Source organism: Zea mays, chromosome 2 (assembly GCF_902167145.1).
Source record: "Zea mays cultivar B73 chromosome 2, Zm-B73-REFERENCE-NAM-5.0, whole genome shotgun sequence".
Classification (NCBI taxonomy): Eukaryota; Viridiplantae; Streptophyta; class Magnoliopsida; order Poales; family Poaceae; genus Zea; species Zea mays.
This window is the reverse complement of record NC_050097.1, coordinates 105,361,195-105,382,122: the sequence shown is the minus strand read 5'-3', so window position 1 is coordinate 105,382,122 and position 20,928 is coordinate 105,361,195. Positions and strand designations below refer to the sequence as shown.

At 47.4% G+C, this 20,928-nt stretch overlaps 1 protein-coding gene and 1 long non-coding RNA gene across 7 annotated transcripts; both read right to left on the bottom strand.

Moving 5' to 3' along the window:
- Positions 1-1,404: 1,404 nt before the first annotated feature.
- LOC103646780 (uncharacterized) lies at positions 1,405-2,525 on the bottom strand. The gene is made up of 2 exons (XR_562440.3): positions 1,981-2,525; positions 1,405-1,766 (listed from the first exon to the last, which is right to left on the bottom strand). It is a non-coding gene; the product is annotated as an uncharacterized lncRNA (long non-coding RNA).
- Positions 2,526-6,228: 3,703 nt separating this feature from the next.
- On the bottom strand, positions 6,229-10,081 carry LOC100217008 (uncharacterized). 6 transcript variants are annotated; one of them, XM_035964588.1, is made up of 7 exons: positions 9,915-10,025; positions 9,486-9,627; positions 8,648-8,801; positions 8,329-8,559; positions 7,770-8,244; positions 7,339-7,694; positions 6,229-7,241 (listed from the first exon to the last, which is right to left on the bottom strand). In XM_035964588.1, exons 6-7 carry the CDS (start codon positions 7,420-7,422, stop codon positions 6,669-6,671), a joined length of 657 nt encoding a protein of 218 aa, XP_035820481.1. In that variant the 5' UTR covers positions 7,423-7,694; positions 7,770-8,244; positions 8,329-8,559; positions 8,648-8,801; positions 9,486-9,627; positions 9,915-10,025; the 3' UTR covers positions 6,229-6,668. The 6 variants fall into 6 exon arrangements, with proteins under 6 accessions (XP_035820481.1, XP_035820483.1, XP_035820484.1 ...); XM_035964590.1 differs by having other exon boundaries at positions 7,770-8,099; positions 8,175-8,244; positions 8,648-10,081; XM_035964591.1 differs by having other exon boundaries at positions 8,175-8,244; positions 8,648-10,081.
- Between the last annotated feature and the right edge of the window lie 10,847 nt (positions 10,082-20,928).

The window sequence follows — 20,928 nt, the reverse complement described above, 5'->3', positions numbered from 1 at the left end:
ACAGGACGCTAAAGTTGTATATGACGAAGGGCTAGCGATAGCTAGCTAGTACCGGAACGTGACAGCTAGCCAGCAAGTATTTCCAAACGTGCATGCTTCAATAATACTCCGTCCTATATATTCCAAATAGCTCTATCGCTTCCTGCATGTTATCTCTTTGTTTTATTGCAGTGCGTGATTTATATATTTTATTAGTTGGCTCCCTAGACTCTAGCATAGATCTGGTGTAAGTTTTTTTATATTTCTAATACAAAGTGTTGATAATTAGGTTAAAAGATTGCGGTGCAGGAAGTTATTTAATATAAAATTTAGGTACTGAAGCAAAGTACTGTTTGGAAATAAAATAGACACAAAGATTTACGTGGAATAATCCTCTCCAATATGGAGGAGTAAACAACCACGAGGAAACAGATCCACTATCAACTGCAAAGTATAAGTTACAGGGAGGGCATATATTTATAAGCGTACAGAAAAGCATATTCCAAGGCATATTAAAAATATATAAAAAGAATTAGAGGCATATTCCAACAAATCTCCCCTTAACTCTAAATCCATAGAACTATTTACCAAACACCACTAGGATGCTAAATTTGAATATCAATCAAGTCTAAGGAATCATTAGACTTGGAACTGGAGCACAGCTTCGTACCATCAAAATAACTTCTCTCCTGGAACGCAATACAAACAGCTTCAACATCAACTGTTGAACATTGCAAGTAATAGAGATTATTTAAACGGTTGCGATTCAAGATAATACGATTGCCATGAGAAACCTTAAGAATATCATCAATAGCAACAAAATTGAATCCAATTGCTTCTAAAGTGCTCAAAGAAATAATATTTCTCTTCAATTTAGGAACAAAACGGACATTGATAAGTTTCTTAAAACTGCCATCATGAATTTAAATATAAATAGAGCCGATTCTGATAATCTCACATGTGGATCCATCTCCAATAACAATCTCACTAGCATGAGACTGCACATAATCAGAAAACCAATCTCTATGCGAACAAATATGAAAAGTGCAAGCGAAATTGAGAACCCAAGAAGAACACTTTTCAACAGAGGCAACAAACAGAGCTTCTCCACTATCCAAAGTTTCAGCAAAACTGGCTTAGCAGAAGACTTATCCAATTCTTTTTTCTTTCTCTCCTCTTTATTTCTCACTTTGAGGCACTGAGAAATATGATTAGTATTGTTTCTGCAATAACGGCAATAAAGGTTGGATTTATGATCTCTAGATCCTCGAACAATTAAACCTTCACTTTTGGGTTCAGAACGAGAATAAACATCAATTTTTTCCTTGGACAACAAATTTGACTTAACATTCTCAAAGGACAGTGAAGTATGATTACCATAAAGCATAATTTTCTTAAAATGCTTTAAAGAAGGGGCAATGAGACTACCAACAAAATTGTCTTATCTTCACATCAAGACTCTCAAGGTCCACAATAATTGAATTAAATTCATTAAGAGGTGACTGCATAGATGTACTTTCTGACATGCGAATAGTGTAAATACACTCCTTGAGACGTAGCTTGTTTGTAAGACTCTTGGTCATATACAGCTTCTCTAATTTCTTCCACAATGTTGCTACGAATTTTTCATGCATTACTTCACGCAGAACATGAAAAGATAAACTGAGTTGTATGGCGAACAAAGCTCTCTTATCAATATCTTGCCACTTTTCATCATTCATGTCAGCAGGTCGCATCTGCAATGCCTTTTGAACAACCAACTGGGTAAGAACAGCCTTCATCTGAATCTGCCAAATACCAAAACTAATTATGCTATCAAACTTCGGAATATCAAATTTAGTCGACATAATGTGAGATAAAAAATTCCGAAGTCAACGAAATCGAAGAACAAAAAACCGTGATCAATCTGATGGGTTAGCTAGATATCTTGTCTCCTTGGTGCACCTAGCAAAAAACCAAACTTACTGATAATAATGGCTTAATTCACGTGTGCACACTTACTTGAGAACTTGTGATGGACTAATGCCAAGGTGCTTGGAAACAAGAGAAATGATAACGTCCTTGTTCTTCGGTGAGAGAATCCACCAAGAATCCACCACAGCAGGTGCACGTGGGTGTGACTCCCTCGTTGAGAGCTGTTGCAGATCGATCAAGCACCTAACACACAAAACCAGTACACGTCGCTTGCACACGAATGCAAATGAGCAGGTGATTCAACATGATTCCTCACCGACAGAGACATCATGTGTGTCGACGATGAACTAGCGCAACCACTGATGAGCCTGGGGAAGAATCCAGTGACGACGCAGATCCGGACATGGATCACAGCGGCGCGACAAACTGATTTGTTGAAGTTCGGAGCGGCGACTACTGTAGATCGACAAAGGCAAAACTCGGTGGCGGCGGCAGCCACAATGTGGATAAAAACAATGTGTCACCCTAGCTTTGATACCACTTGTTAGGAAATAAAACGAAGATTTACGTGGAAAAATCCCCTCCAATATGGAGGAAAAAAACCACGAGGAATCAGATCCACTATCAACCGCAGAGTACAAGTTACAGGGAGGACCTATATTTATAGAGGTACAGGAAAGCATATTCCAAGTCATATTCCAAATATATAAAAGGAATTAGAGACATATTCCAGCATCCACTTTATCTAAAGTTTTTCGTTGCATGGCTAGCTTTTGCCTAAATACCATTGTTTACCACTAGTACAAAAAGGCTCAAAGCCTGCGGGGACGATATATTTTTACTGGCGGTTTCGGTTATCCACCGACTGTGTTATTTCTAGTGGCGGTTCCTTAAGAAAACCGCCACTAGAAATCGTATTTCTACTGGCGGTTCCTTAAGAAAACCGCTAGTAGAAATCCATGATTTGTAGTGGCGGTTTTCTTAAGGAACCGCCACTAGAAATACGATTTCTAGTGGCGGTTTTCTTAAGGAACCGCCACTAGAAATCATTTTTATCCTTAATTTTTCGAGTTTTTCAAACGGCCTCGTATGACAAAACCACCAAAATAAAAGTTGTAGATCTCTAAAAGTTATGAAACTTTGTAGTTGACAACTTTTTTGTTTGAACTCATTTCGGTTCTCAAAAATTGAATCTAAGTATGTCAAATTTAAAATTCAAATTTTGCAAACTACCTCGGATGAAAAAAGTGTCAAAATAAAAGTTGTAGAACTTTAAAAGTTATTTATCTTTGTAGTTGACAACTTTTTTATTTGAATTCGTTTAGAGTCTCAAATAAGCAATTTACACTCAAATGGTTGTAATATGTGGAGAAAACAACTACAAACTAGACACAAGACATGTCATAGACGGAGTGGTAGGGGAGGGTACGCGCGAGGGTGAGGTCGACGGTTCGAATATTAACAACCGCGTAGCGCGCGAAAAATGCCGCGACTTGCGACTTCGACGGAGACGGGTGGGTGGGGTGGGCCTAATAACAATAAATTTTTTTTAACTATTTTTAAAATATGTTTTATGTTTCCTGGAAACGATTTGCACTGGCGGTTTTATTACGTCGACCGCCAGTGAAAATCGATTTTCACTGGCGGTTTTATTAAGCCGACCGCCAGTGAAAATCGATTTTCACTGGCGGTCCTCAGTTACCCGCCTGTAAAAATGATGATTTCTACTGGCCCCTAGCACTGGCGGTTACGAAAAACGCCACTATAAATAGGTTTACAACCGCCACTATAGAACTTCTCTGTACTAGTGTACAAATGATATATCCAAATAATGTTTCTCCAAATCATGGTATTGTTAGAGCTAACCAAAACTATAATATTGTCATGATAATTGCAAAGTATAGTAGTATAAAACCATGATTTTAAAAAATATTGTGGTCAAATATGTCCTTAATGTTTTTGTGCTATGGACATAAATTAGTACCTTGATATTGATCTTTAAAATATCGAAATGTATAAACTTTTTAATATATTATTTAGATGGCTTTTAACCCTATACACAAATGTTTTTGTATATAACTTGGAAGATATAGATGTATAATTTTTTTTGACTATATGGACAGAAAGGTTTTGAGTCCTTGATACAAATATTTTAGCAGGTAAATCAAAGATAGAGGTTGAAGAAGTTTTCATATATAATTAGACTTTTTCAGTTGTGACGTGGTGTACTCGTGCAAGCAAACGGTACCTCGAATAACATATAGAAAGATAAAAATGTTCTACACAAGATAGAGCCCTGGTCGTAGGACACAACCAGATTACGGGACCAGGTCACGTGTCCAACAGGAATAATTATACGAAAGCCCCATTCTCTATAGTAGGACCCAACCAGATTACGATTGTTCTGTGGCTGCAATAATCCCTAGTTTGCCTACTACGGTTCTAGCAATAATGTTTATCAGATATGTATTGTGAGGTCCAACTAAATGATCATATCAAACAATGTCTATCTCGTTCATTTGCTGCCAAGTCCAAAAAAAAAAATATTCGGCGCGCAAGTGCTGCTCGCAGCTACCAGCGTGCGGATGCATGAGAGGAAGCTAGCGACAGCTAGTATAAGCTAGTATCGATAGCTGGATCTATGTGCATGCACGGCAACTCACGTGTGAGAACGCGACACCTAGCCAGTATAGGTCGTTTTTCAGTATATTTCCAAACGTGCTTCAATAATACACAACCAATCGATCAGCTAGTACTCGTTAAACCATCCAAACAAAATCAAGTATGACACAGACACCATTGCATGCTGTAGCTAATCCCCCACCAGTGCCCCCACCCAAATGGCTAGCGCACCATCCCTTTCCGTCGAAACTGGTGAAACTGTATCGGCCTAAAACCATTGTAAATAAAACCTAACCATGATATAAATAATTATTTATGTTAGTTTTTGATTTACCTACGTAGATTTTATACCATCACTAATAAAGCATTGTAAATATGCATATTTAGTTTGCTAGTCATCGAAAATAAATACTTTACATGGATCTATTCGATATTTTATGTTGACCGGATTAATACCATTGTAAATAAGGTTTGCTTATTTATATCTGCTTCTAAAAACTTCTTAAAGAACTCAAGTTTTTTATGACTGTTTTAGTAAGGCAACGACTGTTATGCAAGCAGTCCTTCCGTGCAAGCGTGCAAGCAAATCATCCGATCCATTAGATTATGATCCAACCACAGATACAACCATGGTTTGTTAGGGGGGTTTTTATAAAGATTATTGAGCTGGTGGTGGAAGGGTTTAAGTGTTAAATGTGACCTACGGTTGGATCACGATCTAATGGATTAGATGGTTTGCTTGCACGCTTGCACAGAAAGACTGCTTGCATAGCAGTCGTTGCCAGTAATTAAATAGTTAGGCTTATATAAAATGGTTTTAGTCTGGTTGTCGTAAATAAGCCTATCACATACACACAGAATTGTTATTTTTTTCTATGCATGTTTCACAATGTAATATATGTCACAAAAATAACAAATATCGCATAATAGAATATATATCAAAAAATTCTCACAGTATACAATAAAACTTCCACAATATGTCACAAATCCATGTCAATATTCGTAGAACATAAATTGTACCAATTACGTAGTCATACAATGTAAAGTTCTCAGTATGTTACCACATCCATACAATACCAACCCATACTACCAAGTTTCATGCACAAATAAAACTACAAAGACCATGCAAATGAAACTATATTGGAGGATAATCATTTAAGTTATGTGCACCATCTTCGAACACAAATAGGTTGTTGGCAAACTATTGAGATGTCGAGTCAACATCCTACACGATGAGTTAAAATGAGAGTTTATTCAACCTGGTTACATATCGCGGGAGTTTATGGCTAATATTTGCAGCTGAAACAATGATATGTTAATGTTCATTTGTCCACTACCCGATTCTTCAAGCAATGTTTATTAGATATGTTGTGTGGTCCAACTAAGGTGGCGTTTGGTTGAGTGGTTGTAATGGTAACTTTAATGTAATCAAATAAGAGCGGTATCTACTACCATTCAAATGAAAAGCGTCAAGTGTTTGGAAAAATATGGTAACGGTTTCCATTCCCTTTATGCTGTTTGGATGGTCCTGGAGGTAATGAAGCCTAGCAGCCACACATAAGCCTAGCGATCGAAGCCAACTTCAGCTGCAGAGGTTCATGTACATGTCTTGCTGAACAGAAATAAAGCTAGCAGCTTTGTGCTAGCACAAATAACATGTTCTAAACAACAACTTTATACTGGTTATTTTCACAAACAGTTGACAACACAAACAACCAATAAAGTTAGCAGCTTTATTTGTCTTGCTGAACATCAAATAAAACTACCAGCTTTGTGCTAGCAAACATAATAGGTTTCAAACAACAGTTTATTTTCACACACAGTTAACAACACAGCCAGGCAATAAAGCTAGTCTTAAGAATTCATAATTTTCATGATCTAGAAATGTCTTAGGACTTCAAACGTCTTGAAAATTCAACTTCCAGAAGTTCATATGCCAATCACTCTTCACCAAATGCTCCTGACATTCTTCATTGATAATTTGACAAGTCACTTCCTTTGAGCTTCATCTGAAGAAAGGATATAGGTCTATAAACATGAGTACATACAAGATCATTTGGGAGTGCATACACGTCTATAAACATGAGAACATACAGGTCTATAAACATGAGTACATGCATCAACTAGTATAAGAGATTAATTCTAAAATTCAACTAGTTATTATCTGCAATCATGTTGAGGATGAATTCTCTCCTAAGAGTCTCAGGAAGCGTGAAAAGCATCGTCATCTGATTATGGACCTTCACAAAAATAGTAGCGGCTTTGAGGAGTTCACTACCCCCAAAACCAAGTCTAGTCAACTCAACAACAGACTTCTCTTGTAACTCTTGCATTTGATCCTTTTTTGCTTCCATCTCCATCACTTCTGCCATCCTTCCAAAGTGTTGTGAGGCTTTGTTAAGATCACCACGGATTCCACTTGCTAGATCCAAGAATGGGTCACTTGACATACTATCTTTGTGTTTCTTCCTTCTTTTGCTGCTCGATGAAGTTGAATGATCTGAGTTCCTATTATCCATAGACCGTTGTGGTGTATCCATAGAAATCATATCCTCTTCCACTACTGGACAATCTTCTCCCATAGCTATTTCTTTCTCCATGTTAGTTATAGCCTCACCAAGCCCCTCGGCCCCTTCTCCAGTAGCTATGTCCTTGCCATATATAGCAGCCAAGGTATCAAAATATGGAAATGCAACACCATAAAGTCCCTTTGCATCAGGATTATCCTACAAAGAAACAAACTTTTCATCAATAATACAGTAGACTAAATTGTGTATGAACCTATGCAGTATATTCAGAAACAAAGGTAGGAGATGTTGTTACCTTACAATGGGCTTCATATTGATGTTTCTCACATTGCACCATTTTTCTGTTGTCATCCCAATTAAAACCACTCTTAGCAAGCATGACCTCAATAGCACCATACTTGGTCCTAAAATGCCTCACTCTAGACTCAATGTGTGGAATAGCACTGAGACCACACCCTGGTAGCCTTGCTTTGAGTTCATTTTCTAGAACATAACAATACCCATTCTTAAAACCTCCCTCACTTTTCCACTTTGGATCAAAAGATATCTCATATAGTGCTTTAATTAACTCCTCATCCTCATAATAAGTCCAGATCCTTTTGTTTTCCCTCTTCCCCGAGCAACACTTGAGCTCTCTGATTGGTTCATGTCCTAAAAGAAGTATTTATGAAAGTATAAGCAACATGCCAAAAATAATGAATAACATCAAAGACAAAAGGTACAAACCTTAGTTATTAGACCTAGCTCTATATCTATTATACATCCCCTGAGCAAGATTATTGCGGAAATCAGTCCATTCATTAGATGTTGAGACACCTGTGATAAATTTTGGTTCACTGATTTCTCCATGCATAACATCAAATGATGCATCCATAGCTGGCTCCTCATCATTTTAAAATGGGTCTCTAGACATATTTTGCAAAATTAAGTTGTGCAAGAGGGCACATGCCATTATAATTTGACTTTGAGTCTTGACTAGAAAAAAATGATGGAGACCTTAAAATTCCACACCGACCCTTGAGCCTTCCAAATGCCCTCTCAACAATATTCCTAGCTCTAGCACGACACAAGTTGAAGTACTCCTTAGCACTATGTGGTGGGTTTTGAGTAGTGAAACCTCCTAGATGATACCTCTGTCCTCGATATGGTGCTAAGAAACCATTTGCATTTGTGTAACCAGCATCAACAAGATAATAGCAACCTTAACATGGAAAAAAGAAAGTATAAGTTTAACACCAATAACTATGTGTAAATAATTGTTTTTTTTCAATATGAAGGGACAGACCTCGCCTTGAGGGACACGTAATCCATCCGGTGTCGAGATGGCATCTCGAAGCACACGCCTGTCATGTGCAGAACCCTCCCAACCAGGTAAGACATATATAAACTACATGCCAGGTGCACAAACACCCAACACATTTGTCACAATTTCTCTTTTTCTTGACCTATATCTCCCCTTCAGCTTAGTTGGGACAATCACCTTTACATGTGTGCCATCCAATGCACCCAAGCAACTCTATTATAATCCAAATAACAAATAGTATTAATATTTTTCACCTATTAGTATAATCTAGTAGATAGATTTCTATTGACAAGTTTGGTACCTTGAAGTGCTTCCACCTAAAGTCTGTGCAGCCCTCAGGTATAGGTTCTGGTTTCTTAAGGAGCAATTGGTGAAGCTTCAATACTGCTAGGAGGCATGCATTGAAGTTTCTGCTCACTGTCTCACCACTCCTTAAGAAGAAACCCCCTATTGTTCTATTCTTCACATGATGAGCCAGTGTGTGTAAGAATGCGGCTACTATCTATTCCAATGGTGCATTTCTTGTACCCCTCAAACCACCAACATCTCTAAGCATCTCACACAATATATGAAATATTTTCCTATCGATGCGAAGGTCATTTATACACTTAACATTGCTCTCACAGATTAGATGGTACATACATTGACTTCTAAGTTCTTTAATCTTTATCCTCCTTTCTATCTTCCAACTCTTCCACTTATGTGATAATACTAATAAAGCCAAGATATAATAATACATAAGCATAATGGCAAATGTTACATTTCTAAGTGTCAAATTTCTCTTCCGCGTTCGTGTAGATAAAGGAAGATGGGTCATACTGTTGTTCAAGGATAGTGTAGAAAAATCATATTAGAAAAATCAAACTAGTGACTAAACTTACAAATGTGATAATTATACTAGCTGTTCTGATAATTATACTATTATCAGTAGGTATTCTGATAATTATACTAGTTGTTCTGATAATTATACTAGCTGTTCATCGGCTCCCTAGTCCCTACTGTACTCGTGTAAACAATAGCTCGCCCAGACAAAACTGATAATTATTTGTTCACAGCTCGCACAGACAAAACTGATAATCTGTATGGATGCACACTGCAGGTATTTTGTTTAATAGATCAGACGGATACGAGTAGATTACCTCTAGCCTGGAGCAAGTTCTTGAATAGAAGATCTGGGGTGTTGGAGAGGTGTCTGTTCTGCCTGTTGTTGAATAGACCTAGCACGGAGTGGCACTGCTCGTCGGCGGTAGGCGCGGGGTGGCGGGGCTCGTCACCGTGGAGCTACATCGCAGGAGGTTAGGATGAGAGGGAGAGGGAGGGAGAGAAAGGAGGGAGAGAGGGTTTCGGAGCTGCATCGCAAGGAAGTCGAAGGAGTGGCCGAGCCCTTCGTCGAGAGGCTCGAGGAAGTCGAGGTCGACGCTGCCGGCCTTGTCGGGCGGCGCGAAGCAGCCGACGACGCGTCCGTCCACGTGGCAGGCGGGAGGCTGGTGGTGCGGCGCGTCCGCGTGGAGAAACAAACGGTGGCGTACCCGATGAGAGGGAGAGGGAGGGAGAGAGAGGAGGCTCACCGGTGAGAGGGAGAGGGAAGGTGGCGGCGCGATGGCAAGTGGTGGCGCGATGGTAGGTGGTGGCGCGAGGAGAGGCTGCGTGAGAAGAGGAACGCATGGAGAGGGACACACAGACGTGTGGGAGAAGATTACGGAGAGGGACGCACGGTATTTGTTTACTTAGAAATTGAATGAAGTTGTATTTGATAACAGGGTATTTATTACAGAAAACAAACGGTTGTATGGGTATCGGTTTACAGGTGTAATTGGATCGCGTTATATTTGGTCTAACCAAACGGCTCCTAAATGAATATATTAAAAAAAACTCTTTGGATGGGATAAACTGGTTGGTGTCGAGTATCCGTGGTACCAGCTCCACCATGTGATGAGCTTGATGTCAAGGTCATGTAAACGCGACAGCTAGCCAGCGCCCAGCAAGTATTTCCAAACGTTCTTACGTACGTTGTTTTCGTATCTCGAGACAATCGATATGTTTCCAAACGAAATCGAACATCACGCCATGACCTTCCTATATGTTATCTCATTATTATATTATAACTACGTGCGGATGCAACCCAAGTGCTTTTTCGCTTGTTCTCCTACGGGCATGACGTACCTAGATTTAACAGCAAACACAGACGCAAATCAAATGTGTGCTAGAATCAACTATCACATATATGATGAATCATTGTCACTACAGTAAACGAATCAACTTTCGACGACCAAAGCCATCAGACATAAGCTTTACACCGTCGGACATAGCTTATGTCCGACGGCAGTAGGTTATGTCCAATGGTTTCTAGCCGTCGGAGATAAGAGGTCGGAAATAGTGTTATGTTCGACGACTGCCGTCGGACATAAGTAATCTCCGATGGCCGAACCCGCCCATCGGACATAAGAAATGTCAACCGTTTTACCGGTCGACTGATGGGCCCGACAGCTGTTATGTCCGACGGCTGACGTTAGCCGTCGGACATAAACAACCCTTATGTCCGACGGCTTACGCAGGCCGTCGGACATAACAAATTCCAGAAATTACACACAATTAAGTTTTTTTAAAAATCTGTCATTTACAAAAAAAAACAGATTTCATGCATATATACACATTCACAATCACAAATATACACATTCACATAAGTATACACTAGTAGAAAAAGGCTCAAAGCCTGCGGTGCAGTATATTTTTATAGGCGGATTCGGTTATCAACCGCCTGTGCTATTTTTAGTGGCGGTTTATTAAGAAAACCGCCACTAGAAATCGTATTTCTAGAGGCGGTTCCTTATGAAAACCGTCTGTAGAAATCCATGATTTCTAGTGGCGGTTTTCTTAAGAAACCGCCTGTAGAAATCGATTTCTAGTGGCGGTTTTCTTAAGGAACCGCCACTAGAAATCATTTTTATCCTTAATTTTTCGAGTTTTTCAAACGACCTCGTATGATAAAACCATCAAAATAAAAGTTGTAAATCTCTAAAAGTTATAAAACTTTGTAGTTGACAACTTTTTTATTTGAAATCATTTCGGCTCTCAAAAATTATTCTAAATTTGTCAAATTTAAAATTCAAATTTTGCAAACGACCTCGGATTAAAAAAGTGTCAAAATGAAAGTTTTAGAACATCAAAAATTACTCAACTTTGTAGTTGACAACTGTTTTATTTGAATTCGTTTACGGTCTCAAACAAGCAATTTACATTCAGTTAGTTGTAATATGTGGGCAACAAAACTACAAACTAGACACAAAGCATGCCATAGTCGGAGTGATAGAGGAGGGTACGCATGAGGGTGAGGTCAGGGGTTCGATTTCCAGCAACCGCGTAGTACACAAAAAATTCCGCGACCTTCGACTTCAACTAAGACGGACAGGTGGTGCGGTGGTGGGCCACGAGGCCTCCGTAATAAAAATATTTTTTTGCTATTTTTAAAATCCGTTTTATGTATCCTGGAAACGATTTCCACTGGCGGTTTTATTACACCGACCGCCAGTGAAAATCGATTTCCACTGCCGGTTCTCAGTTACCCGCCTGTAAAAATGATGATTTCTACTGGCCCCTAGCACTGGCGGTTACGAAAAACGCCACTGTAAATAGGTTTACGACCGCCACTATAGAGCTTATCTGTACTAGTGTATTCACATTCACAATCACAAATATACTCACATAAATATTCACAATCACAAATTTAATATAACGACATATAGTTCCAAATGGTTCCAAACAAGTGTTTTACATCAACATATAGATCCAAAATAAAAACTGGCATTGTTCGACGGATAGTCTTTCACATGAACAGTAATAGTTCCAATTTAAACACATTTGATGAACTATCACTAATATCGATAGCCTAGATGGTTCGAGCGATAGCCATTTCCTCCGGCTGGACTATGCGTGCTAAAAAGGTTGTTAACCCAAGATTGTGATGCGTCGTCTTGACCAGACCCATCTCCTGGTGCGGCAATTGAAGCGGGTGGTGTCTGAAATCCCTATAACACACGCACATGAAATAGTAACCACTCAGTTTTTCATTTAAACACATAATACATCTATGAACATGTCACACACGCATATGTGTCCATACCGTAGGGAATTGTGACGGAGGCGAAGGTGGAGGCGCCAGCATTGGTATCGGTAGTGCAAACTCCAGAGGCGGTATCCCATATGTGGGCATCGGGACGCCCGCTTGTTGGGCTAGTTGCTACAAATTATATACAAGTCATTGTTGAGCAAATAAGATACACATCATTTGTTTTGCAAAATAAGGTACAAAATGTTACTTCAACTTATCGAGAGAAGAGCTTGATTTTGGGCCTAGAGGTTTGCATAATACTCGTCCTTCTTCTTCTGGTACTCAAATTGTTGTCTCTGGTACTCAGATTGTTACCTCAGGTGTAGCTGGATCCTCATAATCGGTGGGTTGATCGGGGTTCTCCGAATTGACAGTTAGAATCTCATGGCGTACATCGTCAAGCATCTCTTCCATCCTATCGTAGTCCCCCTCTTCATGTGACTGAACTTCCGATACAATACGAGGAGGTGGGTCCTCACCGTGGTGCACCCACACCTCATAGCCTGGCATATAACCGTTCTTGCAAAGATCTATCGACATAGTCCTCCTGTCAAGGAAATAACTGTTCCGACACTAGCTACAAGGGCACCTAACATCGGTTCCAATCTCTGACCGAGCAAAAGCACGGTCGAGAAAAGCATCAGTCTTGGCAACCCACTCACTTGATAGAGCACCTTGTTTCTTCCAACCTTCATACATCCATCGACGATCCTCCTCCATACTAGATACGAGACGTTCACTTAATTAGTTATGATTACTAATGAACCATACTAATACAATATCACAACAGAAAAATCATTTCACGGGACCCTAAATCAAATAAAACAACCTTATTTCCGAGGTCTTAATAATTACCCTCGGAAATTAGAAGTTTAAATTATATAGCCACTAATAAATAAATTAAAACAAGCTAATTTAATTGCATAATTAAATCAAGCCGTCGGACATAACAAAACTAAACATGACTACTAGCAAACAATATATATGTATACACAAAATTATACTAAAATTTTTAAAATTGCTCACTTTGCCGGACGATGAGCCGGTGAAGCAAGCGCCGGCGGGGTCGGGGCGGGCGCCGGTGGTGTCGGGGACGGGGGCAGAGGCTCCGGCGGCCGCGGGCTCCGTCGGGGCGGCTCCGGTGGCGTCGGGCTGTGTCGGGGCAGCTACGGTGGCGTCGTGCTCGGGCGTGGGCTGCGCGTCGGGACGGGACGAGAGGTCGCCGGGCACGGGCTGTGCTTGGGCGGCGGTGGAGCAACCTTGTGGCGGCAGCGGCGGAGTCACGGCGGCGGGAGCTCTACTGTGGCGGCGGCGGTGGCTTGGCTACATGAGCTGCGAGAGAGAGACGGGCGCGGTAGAATGAAACGATGTGGGCTCGAGAGTTGGTTAAATTTCCTTATAAGGTTATGTCCGATGGCCCATCTGACAGCCGTCGGTTGTTTATTGTTATTTCCGACGGCGGCCCGTGGCCGTCGGACATAACCTTATGTCCGACGGTTGCCTAGGGGGCCGTCGGACATAACGTGGCCGTCGGACTTTTCCTCTTTTACTGTAGTGTGTATAGAAAATTGTCGGCGTTTCGAACCTGGGGGGTCCCTGGACCGACGAGTAAATTGTCGCCGCGTGCCCCAGCCCAGATGGGTCGGCGCGAGACGGAGCGCGAAGGGGGGAAGAAGCCGGAGGGAGACGGGCGTGAGAGGTGAAATCCCGTGGCCTTCGTGTTTGTCCCGCGCCCAGGTCGGGTGCGCTTGCAGTAGGGGGTTACAAGTGTCCACGCGGGAGGGAGCGAGCGGCCTCACGCGAGCGCCGTCCCGTCCTTCCCCGCGCGGCCAACCCTCGTAAGAGGGCCCTGGATCTTCCTTTTATAGGCGTAAGGAAAGGATCCAGGTATACAATGGGGGTGTAGCAGTGTGCTAACGTGTCTAGCGGAGGAGAGCTAGCGCCCTAAGTACATGCCATCGTGGCAGCCGGAGAGGTTTTGGCACCCGGTTCGTGTGATGTCGTGGCCGTCGGAGGAGCGCCGGAGCCTGGTGGAAGGACAGCTGCCGAGGCTGTCGAGTCCTTGCTGACGTCCTCTTGCTTTCGTAAGGGGACTGAGAGCCGCCGTCGTCATAGAGCGTGCGGGGCGCCATCATTACTCGTATAGTGGAGCGAGCCAGATGGGACGTCGGTCTTGTTCCCTGTAGCCTGAGTCAGCTTGGGGCAGGGTAATGATGGCGCCTCCTGTTGACGTGGTCGGTCCGTGCCCTGGGTTGGGCGAGGCGGAGGCTCCTCCGAGGTCGAGGTCGAGTCTGTCTTCCGAGGCCGAGGTCGAGTCTGAGCCCCCGGGTCGGGCGAGGCGGAGACCGTCGGCGGAGGCCAGGACTGAGTCCAAGCCCTGGGGTCGGGCGAAGCGGAGTTTGTCGTCTTTCGGGGCTGAGCCCGAGTCCGAGCCCTGGGGTCGGGCGAAGCGGAGTTCGTCGTCTTTCAGGGCTGAGCCCGATTCCGAGCCCTGGGTCGGGCGAAGCGGAGTTCGTCGTCTTCCGGGGCTGAGCCCGAGTCCGAGCCCTGCGGTCGGGCGAAGCGGAGTTCGTCGTCTTCCGGGGCTGAGCCCGAGTCTGAGCCCTGGGGTCGGGCGAAGCGGAGTTCGTCGTCTTCCGGGGCTGAGCCCAAGTCCGGGCCCTGGGGTCGGGCGAAGCGGAGTTCGTCGTCTTCCGGGGCTGAGCCCGAGTCCGAGCCCTGGGGTCGGGCGAAGCGGAGTTCGTCGTCTTCCGGGGCTGAGCCCGAGTCCGAGCCCTGGGGTCGGGCGAAGCAGAGTTCGTTGTCTTCCGGGGCTGAGCCCGAGTCCGAGCCCTGGGGTCGGGCAAAGCGGAGTTCGTCGTCTTCCGGGGCTGAGCCCGAGTCCGAGCCCTGGGGTCGGGCGAAGCGGAGTTCGTCGTCTTCCGGGGCTGAGCCCGAGTCCGAGCCCTGGGGTCAGGCGAAGCGGAGTTCGTCGTCTTCCGGGGCTAAGCCCGAGTCCGAGCCCTGGGGTCGGGCGAAGCGGAGTTTCCCATGGCGCCTAGGGCCGGACTTGGCTGGTGTCAGCCTCACTCTGTCGTGTGGCACAACAGTCAGAGCGGCGCAGGCGGCGCTGTCCTCTTGTTAGGCCGGTCAGTGGAGCGGCCAAGTGACTACGGTCACTTCGGCTCTATCAACTGGAGGGCGCACGTCAGGATAATGGTGTCAGGCCACCTTTGCATTAAATGCCCCTGCGATTTGGTCGGTTGGCGTGGCGATTTGGCCAAGGTTGCTTCTTGGTGAAGACTGGGCCTCGGGCGAGCCGAAGGTGTGTCCGTTGCTGGAGGGGGTCCTCGGGCGAGACGTAGATCCTCCGGGGTCGGCTGCCCTTGCCCGAGGCTGGGCTCGGGCGAGGCGTGGTCGCGTCCCTCGAATGGACCGATCCTTGACTTAATCGCACCCATCAGGCCTTTGCAACTTTGTGCTGATGGGGGTTACCAGCTGAGATTTAGGAGCCTTGAGGGTACCCCTAATTATGGTCCCCGACAGTAGCCCCCGAGCCTCGAAGGGAGTGTTAATACTAGCTTGGAGGCTTTTGTCGCACTTTTTTGCAAGGGGACCAGCCTTTCTCGGTTGCGTCTTATTCTAGTGGGTGCGCGCGAGCGCACCCACCGGGTGTAGCCCCCGAGGCCTCGGAGGAGTGGTTTGACTCCTTCGAGGTCTTAATGCCTCGCGCAATGCTTCGGCTGGTCTGGTTGTTCCCTCATGCGAGCTGGCCGTAGCCCGGGTGCACGGTCGGGTCCCAAGTTCTCGGGCTGGTATGTTGACGCTGTCAACGGTTTGGCCGGAGCCGGGTTTGCGAGAGTAGCCCCCGAGCCTCTGCACAAGACGAGAGGACGGTCAAGGACAAACTTGGCTTTTTTACATACGCCCCTGCGTCGCCTTTCCGCAAGGAGGAGGGGGGAAAGCGCCATGTTGCCCTTGGAGGACGTCGAACATGGTGTCTCCAGCGAGCTGCTGACGGGTAATCCGAGTGGACGCCCGTGCCCCATTTGTTAGGGGTCGGCTAGAGGCCTGGAGGCGCGCTCCAAAAGTACCTGCGGGTGATCTGCCAGACCCGGTCCCCTTTCGACGGGGTCCGAGTGCTCGATGCCTCCCTCTGATGGGATTCCGTTACAAGACCGTTCCCGCTGGTCTCGAAAATGTCCTAGGGTACCTCGGGAGCGTAGCCCGAGCCTTGGTTATGTATCGAACGTACCCAGGGTCATCCCTCGCTCTGTGTCTGAGGCGGCTATGAACCCTTCGAGGGCCAGCCTACGAACCCCTGATCAGTAGTGGGCGCGGAGCCTGAGTGGCCTGAGGCTGCCATTGAACCCTTCCGAGGGGCCGGCCTTCGAACCTCTGACCAGTAGTGGGCGCGGAGCCCAAGCGCTCTGAGGCGGCTGTTGAACCCCTCCGAGGGGCCAGCCTTCGAACCTCTGATCAGTAGGGGGGCTCGGGGCCCATTTCCTTCGCGGAGAAGGATCCCTTTTCGGGGTATCCCCCTTTCCCGGTCCCTGTTGTAAGAGAGAGAAAGAGGAAAAAGGGAAAGAATACGAAATTGAATGACGTGGCGTACCTTTTTTGACGTGGTCATTATGGCAAAGGTGAAGCGTCGCTCGCTTCTCCTGCCAAAGGCGCCGCCTGTCCTACCGCGGAGTTAATGCGACGGGGCGAGTGGTTCGCGGGGCAGCCGTTGCGCGTGCGCGGGCCGTTCGAGGAATGGAACACGGACGCATCGTCTTCACACCATGAGAGAGGGTTCTCTCGCTGTCCCACGAGGTGACGTGAGCTTGGCTGACGACGTGACCGCTGCTTCTGCCCGCCTGCCACCGCCATTACTGCCGACCCATTTTTGGCCGCATCGACCGTCGCGCCTTCTCCCGCGGCCGACTGGCCCGTGATCGATGCGCCTGGCTGGCACTGTCGTGTCACGCGCAGGGTTGCCTCGAGTCGCGGTACTGGTTCCGCAGTCGAGGAGGCGCGGTAGTGGCACGAGTGGCGGTGCAGTTGCTCGCACGTAGCAACCGGCGCGCCGGTTGCATGACGTGTGGGCCTGGGCCTCCATGCTGGGCGCGTTGGAGTCGAAGGGGTGCGCCCACCTGGCGCGGTTGCATGCCGACTGCATGGCTGTCCGCCCTTTCACCCGCTGGTCTGGGCGAAAGTGGAGGAATGCTTGTAACCGCTGGGCAGTTGCATGCACCGTGCGCGGCGGTTTGGCTTCTTCTGCCCTGGGCCAGCTTGCATGACGCATGGGACCCAGCCCCCGTGTCGTAGGGGGAGGATCTTGGAGCGTGTTGGAGAAGACTCAGCCCGCATCGGCTGGGGACACAGGTAGGGAGAGTCGCCTTTAAAAAGGAGGGTGACCCCTTGAAAGGCGACCATGTCTTCGCGCTCCCTTATGCATCGTGTCTTTCCACCTTCCGAGCCCCCGGATGGGGAACACCCGCAATCCTTCCGCCTTGTCGTTGGAGGAACGCAACTTCGTGGAAGTTGGTACCTTTCAGCCATCGTTCGGCTTCAAGGATTTTCATCACGCGGCCCGGCTGCATCCCCTCGCCGGTGGCCACCCAAGACGGTGACCACCAGCCCCTGGATGGGGAGAAGCAAGCCGGGCTGCGATCTTGGTCCCGCCCTCAGCTTCAAGGATGTTCATCATCCTTGCTGGGGTGGAGAGCGAGGCGAGTCGGGGCTCTACCTCCTGCACGGGTCGGCTGGCCACCTCCTCTTCCAGCTTCTGGTGGTGGGAACCATCCTCCAGCTCTGCGGAGGAGGCGTCCTCCAGCCATACTGGGGAAGGCGAACTGTTGCTGCCCAGCTAGGATGCAACATTCCGTCCTCTTCCTCGCTTTCGTGGCGAGGACGGGAGCGAGGACCTGCCGGTGCGCTTTGGAGCGGCCCGCGTTCGCCGGTGCGGCATTGGTGGAGAGGCGGACGCCGCCGTCGGTGCTGACATGGTGGCAGCCGGGGGAAGCTTCCCCACCGTCGAGGCCGGCAGCGCCGCCTACGGGCCGGCCTCCGGCTCTTTGGCTTTGATTTCTGGTTCGTGTCCCTTGAGTGGGGACACCGTGTCCCTTGAGTGGGGACACGAACGAGAGCCTTCCGGTGGTCGCGTCCGTCCTGGGACCATAGCTGCTGCTGCAGAGGTCGCTGGCGAGTCGCCCGGAACTTGTCGCCCCGCAGGCTCCCCGATGTGGAGGTTGTTCATACCCGCGGGGACGGAACCGGAGTTCCGTTTGTGATGGCACCTTGAGTGCCAGTGTCTTGTTCATTGTGGCTGTCGGGGCCTGAACATGTATGTATTTTTGGCGTGGAGCCGTGTTTTTTCCTCATTTCGAGCACTAAGACTCGCCTGTCAGCTATCTGAACCGCTTCACCAAGCGTGAGTTGCCTCGTGCAAAGGTGACGAGTGAGGTAACCGTATCCCGGAGGCGTAGCAGTCCCTCGGCTCGGTCGGCCTTGCTGCCCAAGGCTTCTCTTGCTTAGTTAAAGGAAACCCTCGGCCGCTCTCTGATGAGCCGAAGCCGGAGGTAGCGGTGTCAGCACGGATAGAGGCAGAGTTGGCTCGAAAAGAAGATTTGGTCGGCCGGAGCCTGACCGGATCGTCCACTGGCGGGACCGACGCCGGAGTTGAGTTGCCAAGGCCACGGGCCGGGCTGATGTTTTCGGGGGACAGCTGGCCGAGGCCTCGGGGTGGCCGGCCGAGCCGTTTGCTCGAGCCGGATTCCTGGAGAAGACCGTGGTAGCGATGGCCCGGGCGTGGTGCTGATGTCGTCCTTCGGAGTGGAGATCCTTCGACCGCGTCGCCGTCCGAGGCTGGGTCGGACCTTGCCGAAGGTGCCGTCCGAGGCTGGGTCGGACCTCGCCGATGGTGTAGTTGATGCCGAGGGTGCTGCCGCTCCCTTCAACTGTCGCGATCCGAGCCTGCAGGGTCGGATTATCTTGTAGTCTGTGTATGTTTTCTGCGGCCGCCGAGGCCCAAACACACCATCGTCGTGTTGTAAAGCTGCGTTTCTTTTCCCCTTGTTTCGAGTATCTGGACTTATTTGTCGGTAACAGAATTGTTTGTGCGAGCGAGAGTTACTTTTCACGGAAGGTGATGAGTGAGATATCCATATCCCGGAGGCGTAGGAATCCCTCGGCTCGGTCGGCCTTGCCGCTTACGCGCACTCTTACTCGTCCATAGGGTTCTGTCACCGACGCAGTCGAGAAGGCCCGAAAAATCGTTTCAGCAGAGGAGCTTTCGAGCGTGAAGACTTGTTCGGTCCGCGGAATCACATATCCAAGCGCGAGTTACTTATCGCAGAAGGTGATGAGTGAGGTATCCGTATCCCAGAGGTGTAGGAATCCCTCGGCTCGGTCAGCCTTGGCTGCTTACGTGTACTCCGTCGTTTTCAGGATCCACTTTCGAAGTAGTCGGAAGGCACGAAAGACAATCTGGCAGAAAAGATCTTTTTCCGAGGAAAATTTTGACGCAGAGGGGGTTCCCCCCTTTTAGCCCCCGAGGGAGGGTCGGGCTTTGCCGAGGCAAGGCTGACCCTTCCTTGACGACTAAACTTTGTGCGTGAGCGAGGTGTATGAACGACTTGAAAGCATCTTAAGGGTAGAAGCGACGTAGTTGTCGGATGTTCCAAGCGTTGCTGTAGACCTCGCCTTGACTGTTGGCCAGCTTGTACGTCCCGGGCTTCAGAACTTTGGCGATGACGAACGGCCCTTCCCAGGGAGGCGTGAGCTTGTGCCGCCCTCGGGCGTCTTGTCGCAGCCGAAGCACCAGGTCACCCACCTGGAGGTCTCGGGACCGAACCCCTCGGGCGTGGTAGCGTCGCAGGGACTGCTGGTACTGCGCCGAGTGTAGTAAGGCCATGTCCCGAGCCTCTTCCAGCTGGTCCAGTGAGTCTTCTCGATTAGCTTGATTGCTTTGGTTGGCATAGGCCCTCGTCCTCGGGGAACCGTATTCTAAGTCTGTGGGCAAGATGGCCTCGGCCCCATAGACTAGAAAGAACGGTGTGAAGCCCGTGGCTCGGCTCGGCGTTGTCCTCAGACTCCAGACCACCGAGGGGAGTTCCTTCATCCACCGCTTGCCGAATTTGTTGAGGTCGTTGTAGATCCGAGGCTTGAGTCCTTGTAGAATCATGTCGTTGGCACGTTCTACCTGCCCATTCGTCATGGGGTGAGCCACGGCGGCCCAGTCCACCTGGATGTGGTGATCCTCGCAGAAGTCCAGGAACTTTCTGCCGGTGAACTGGGTGTCGTTGTCGTTGATGATGGAGTTCGGGACCCCAAAGCGATGGATGATGTTGGTGAAGAACGCCACCGCCTGTTCGGACCTGATGCTGTTTAGGGGTCAGACCTCGATCCACTTGGAGAATTTGTCGATGGCGACCAACAGGTGCGTGTAGCCCCCGGGTGCCTTCTGCAAGGGGCCGACTAGGTCCAGACCCCACACAGCAAACGACCAG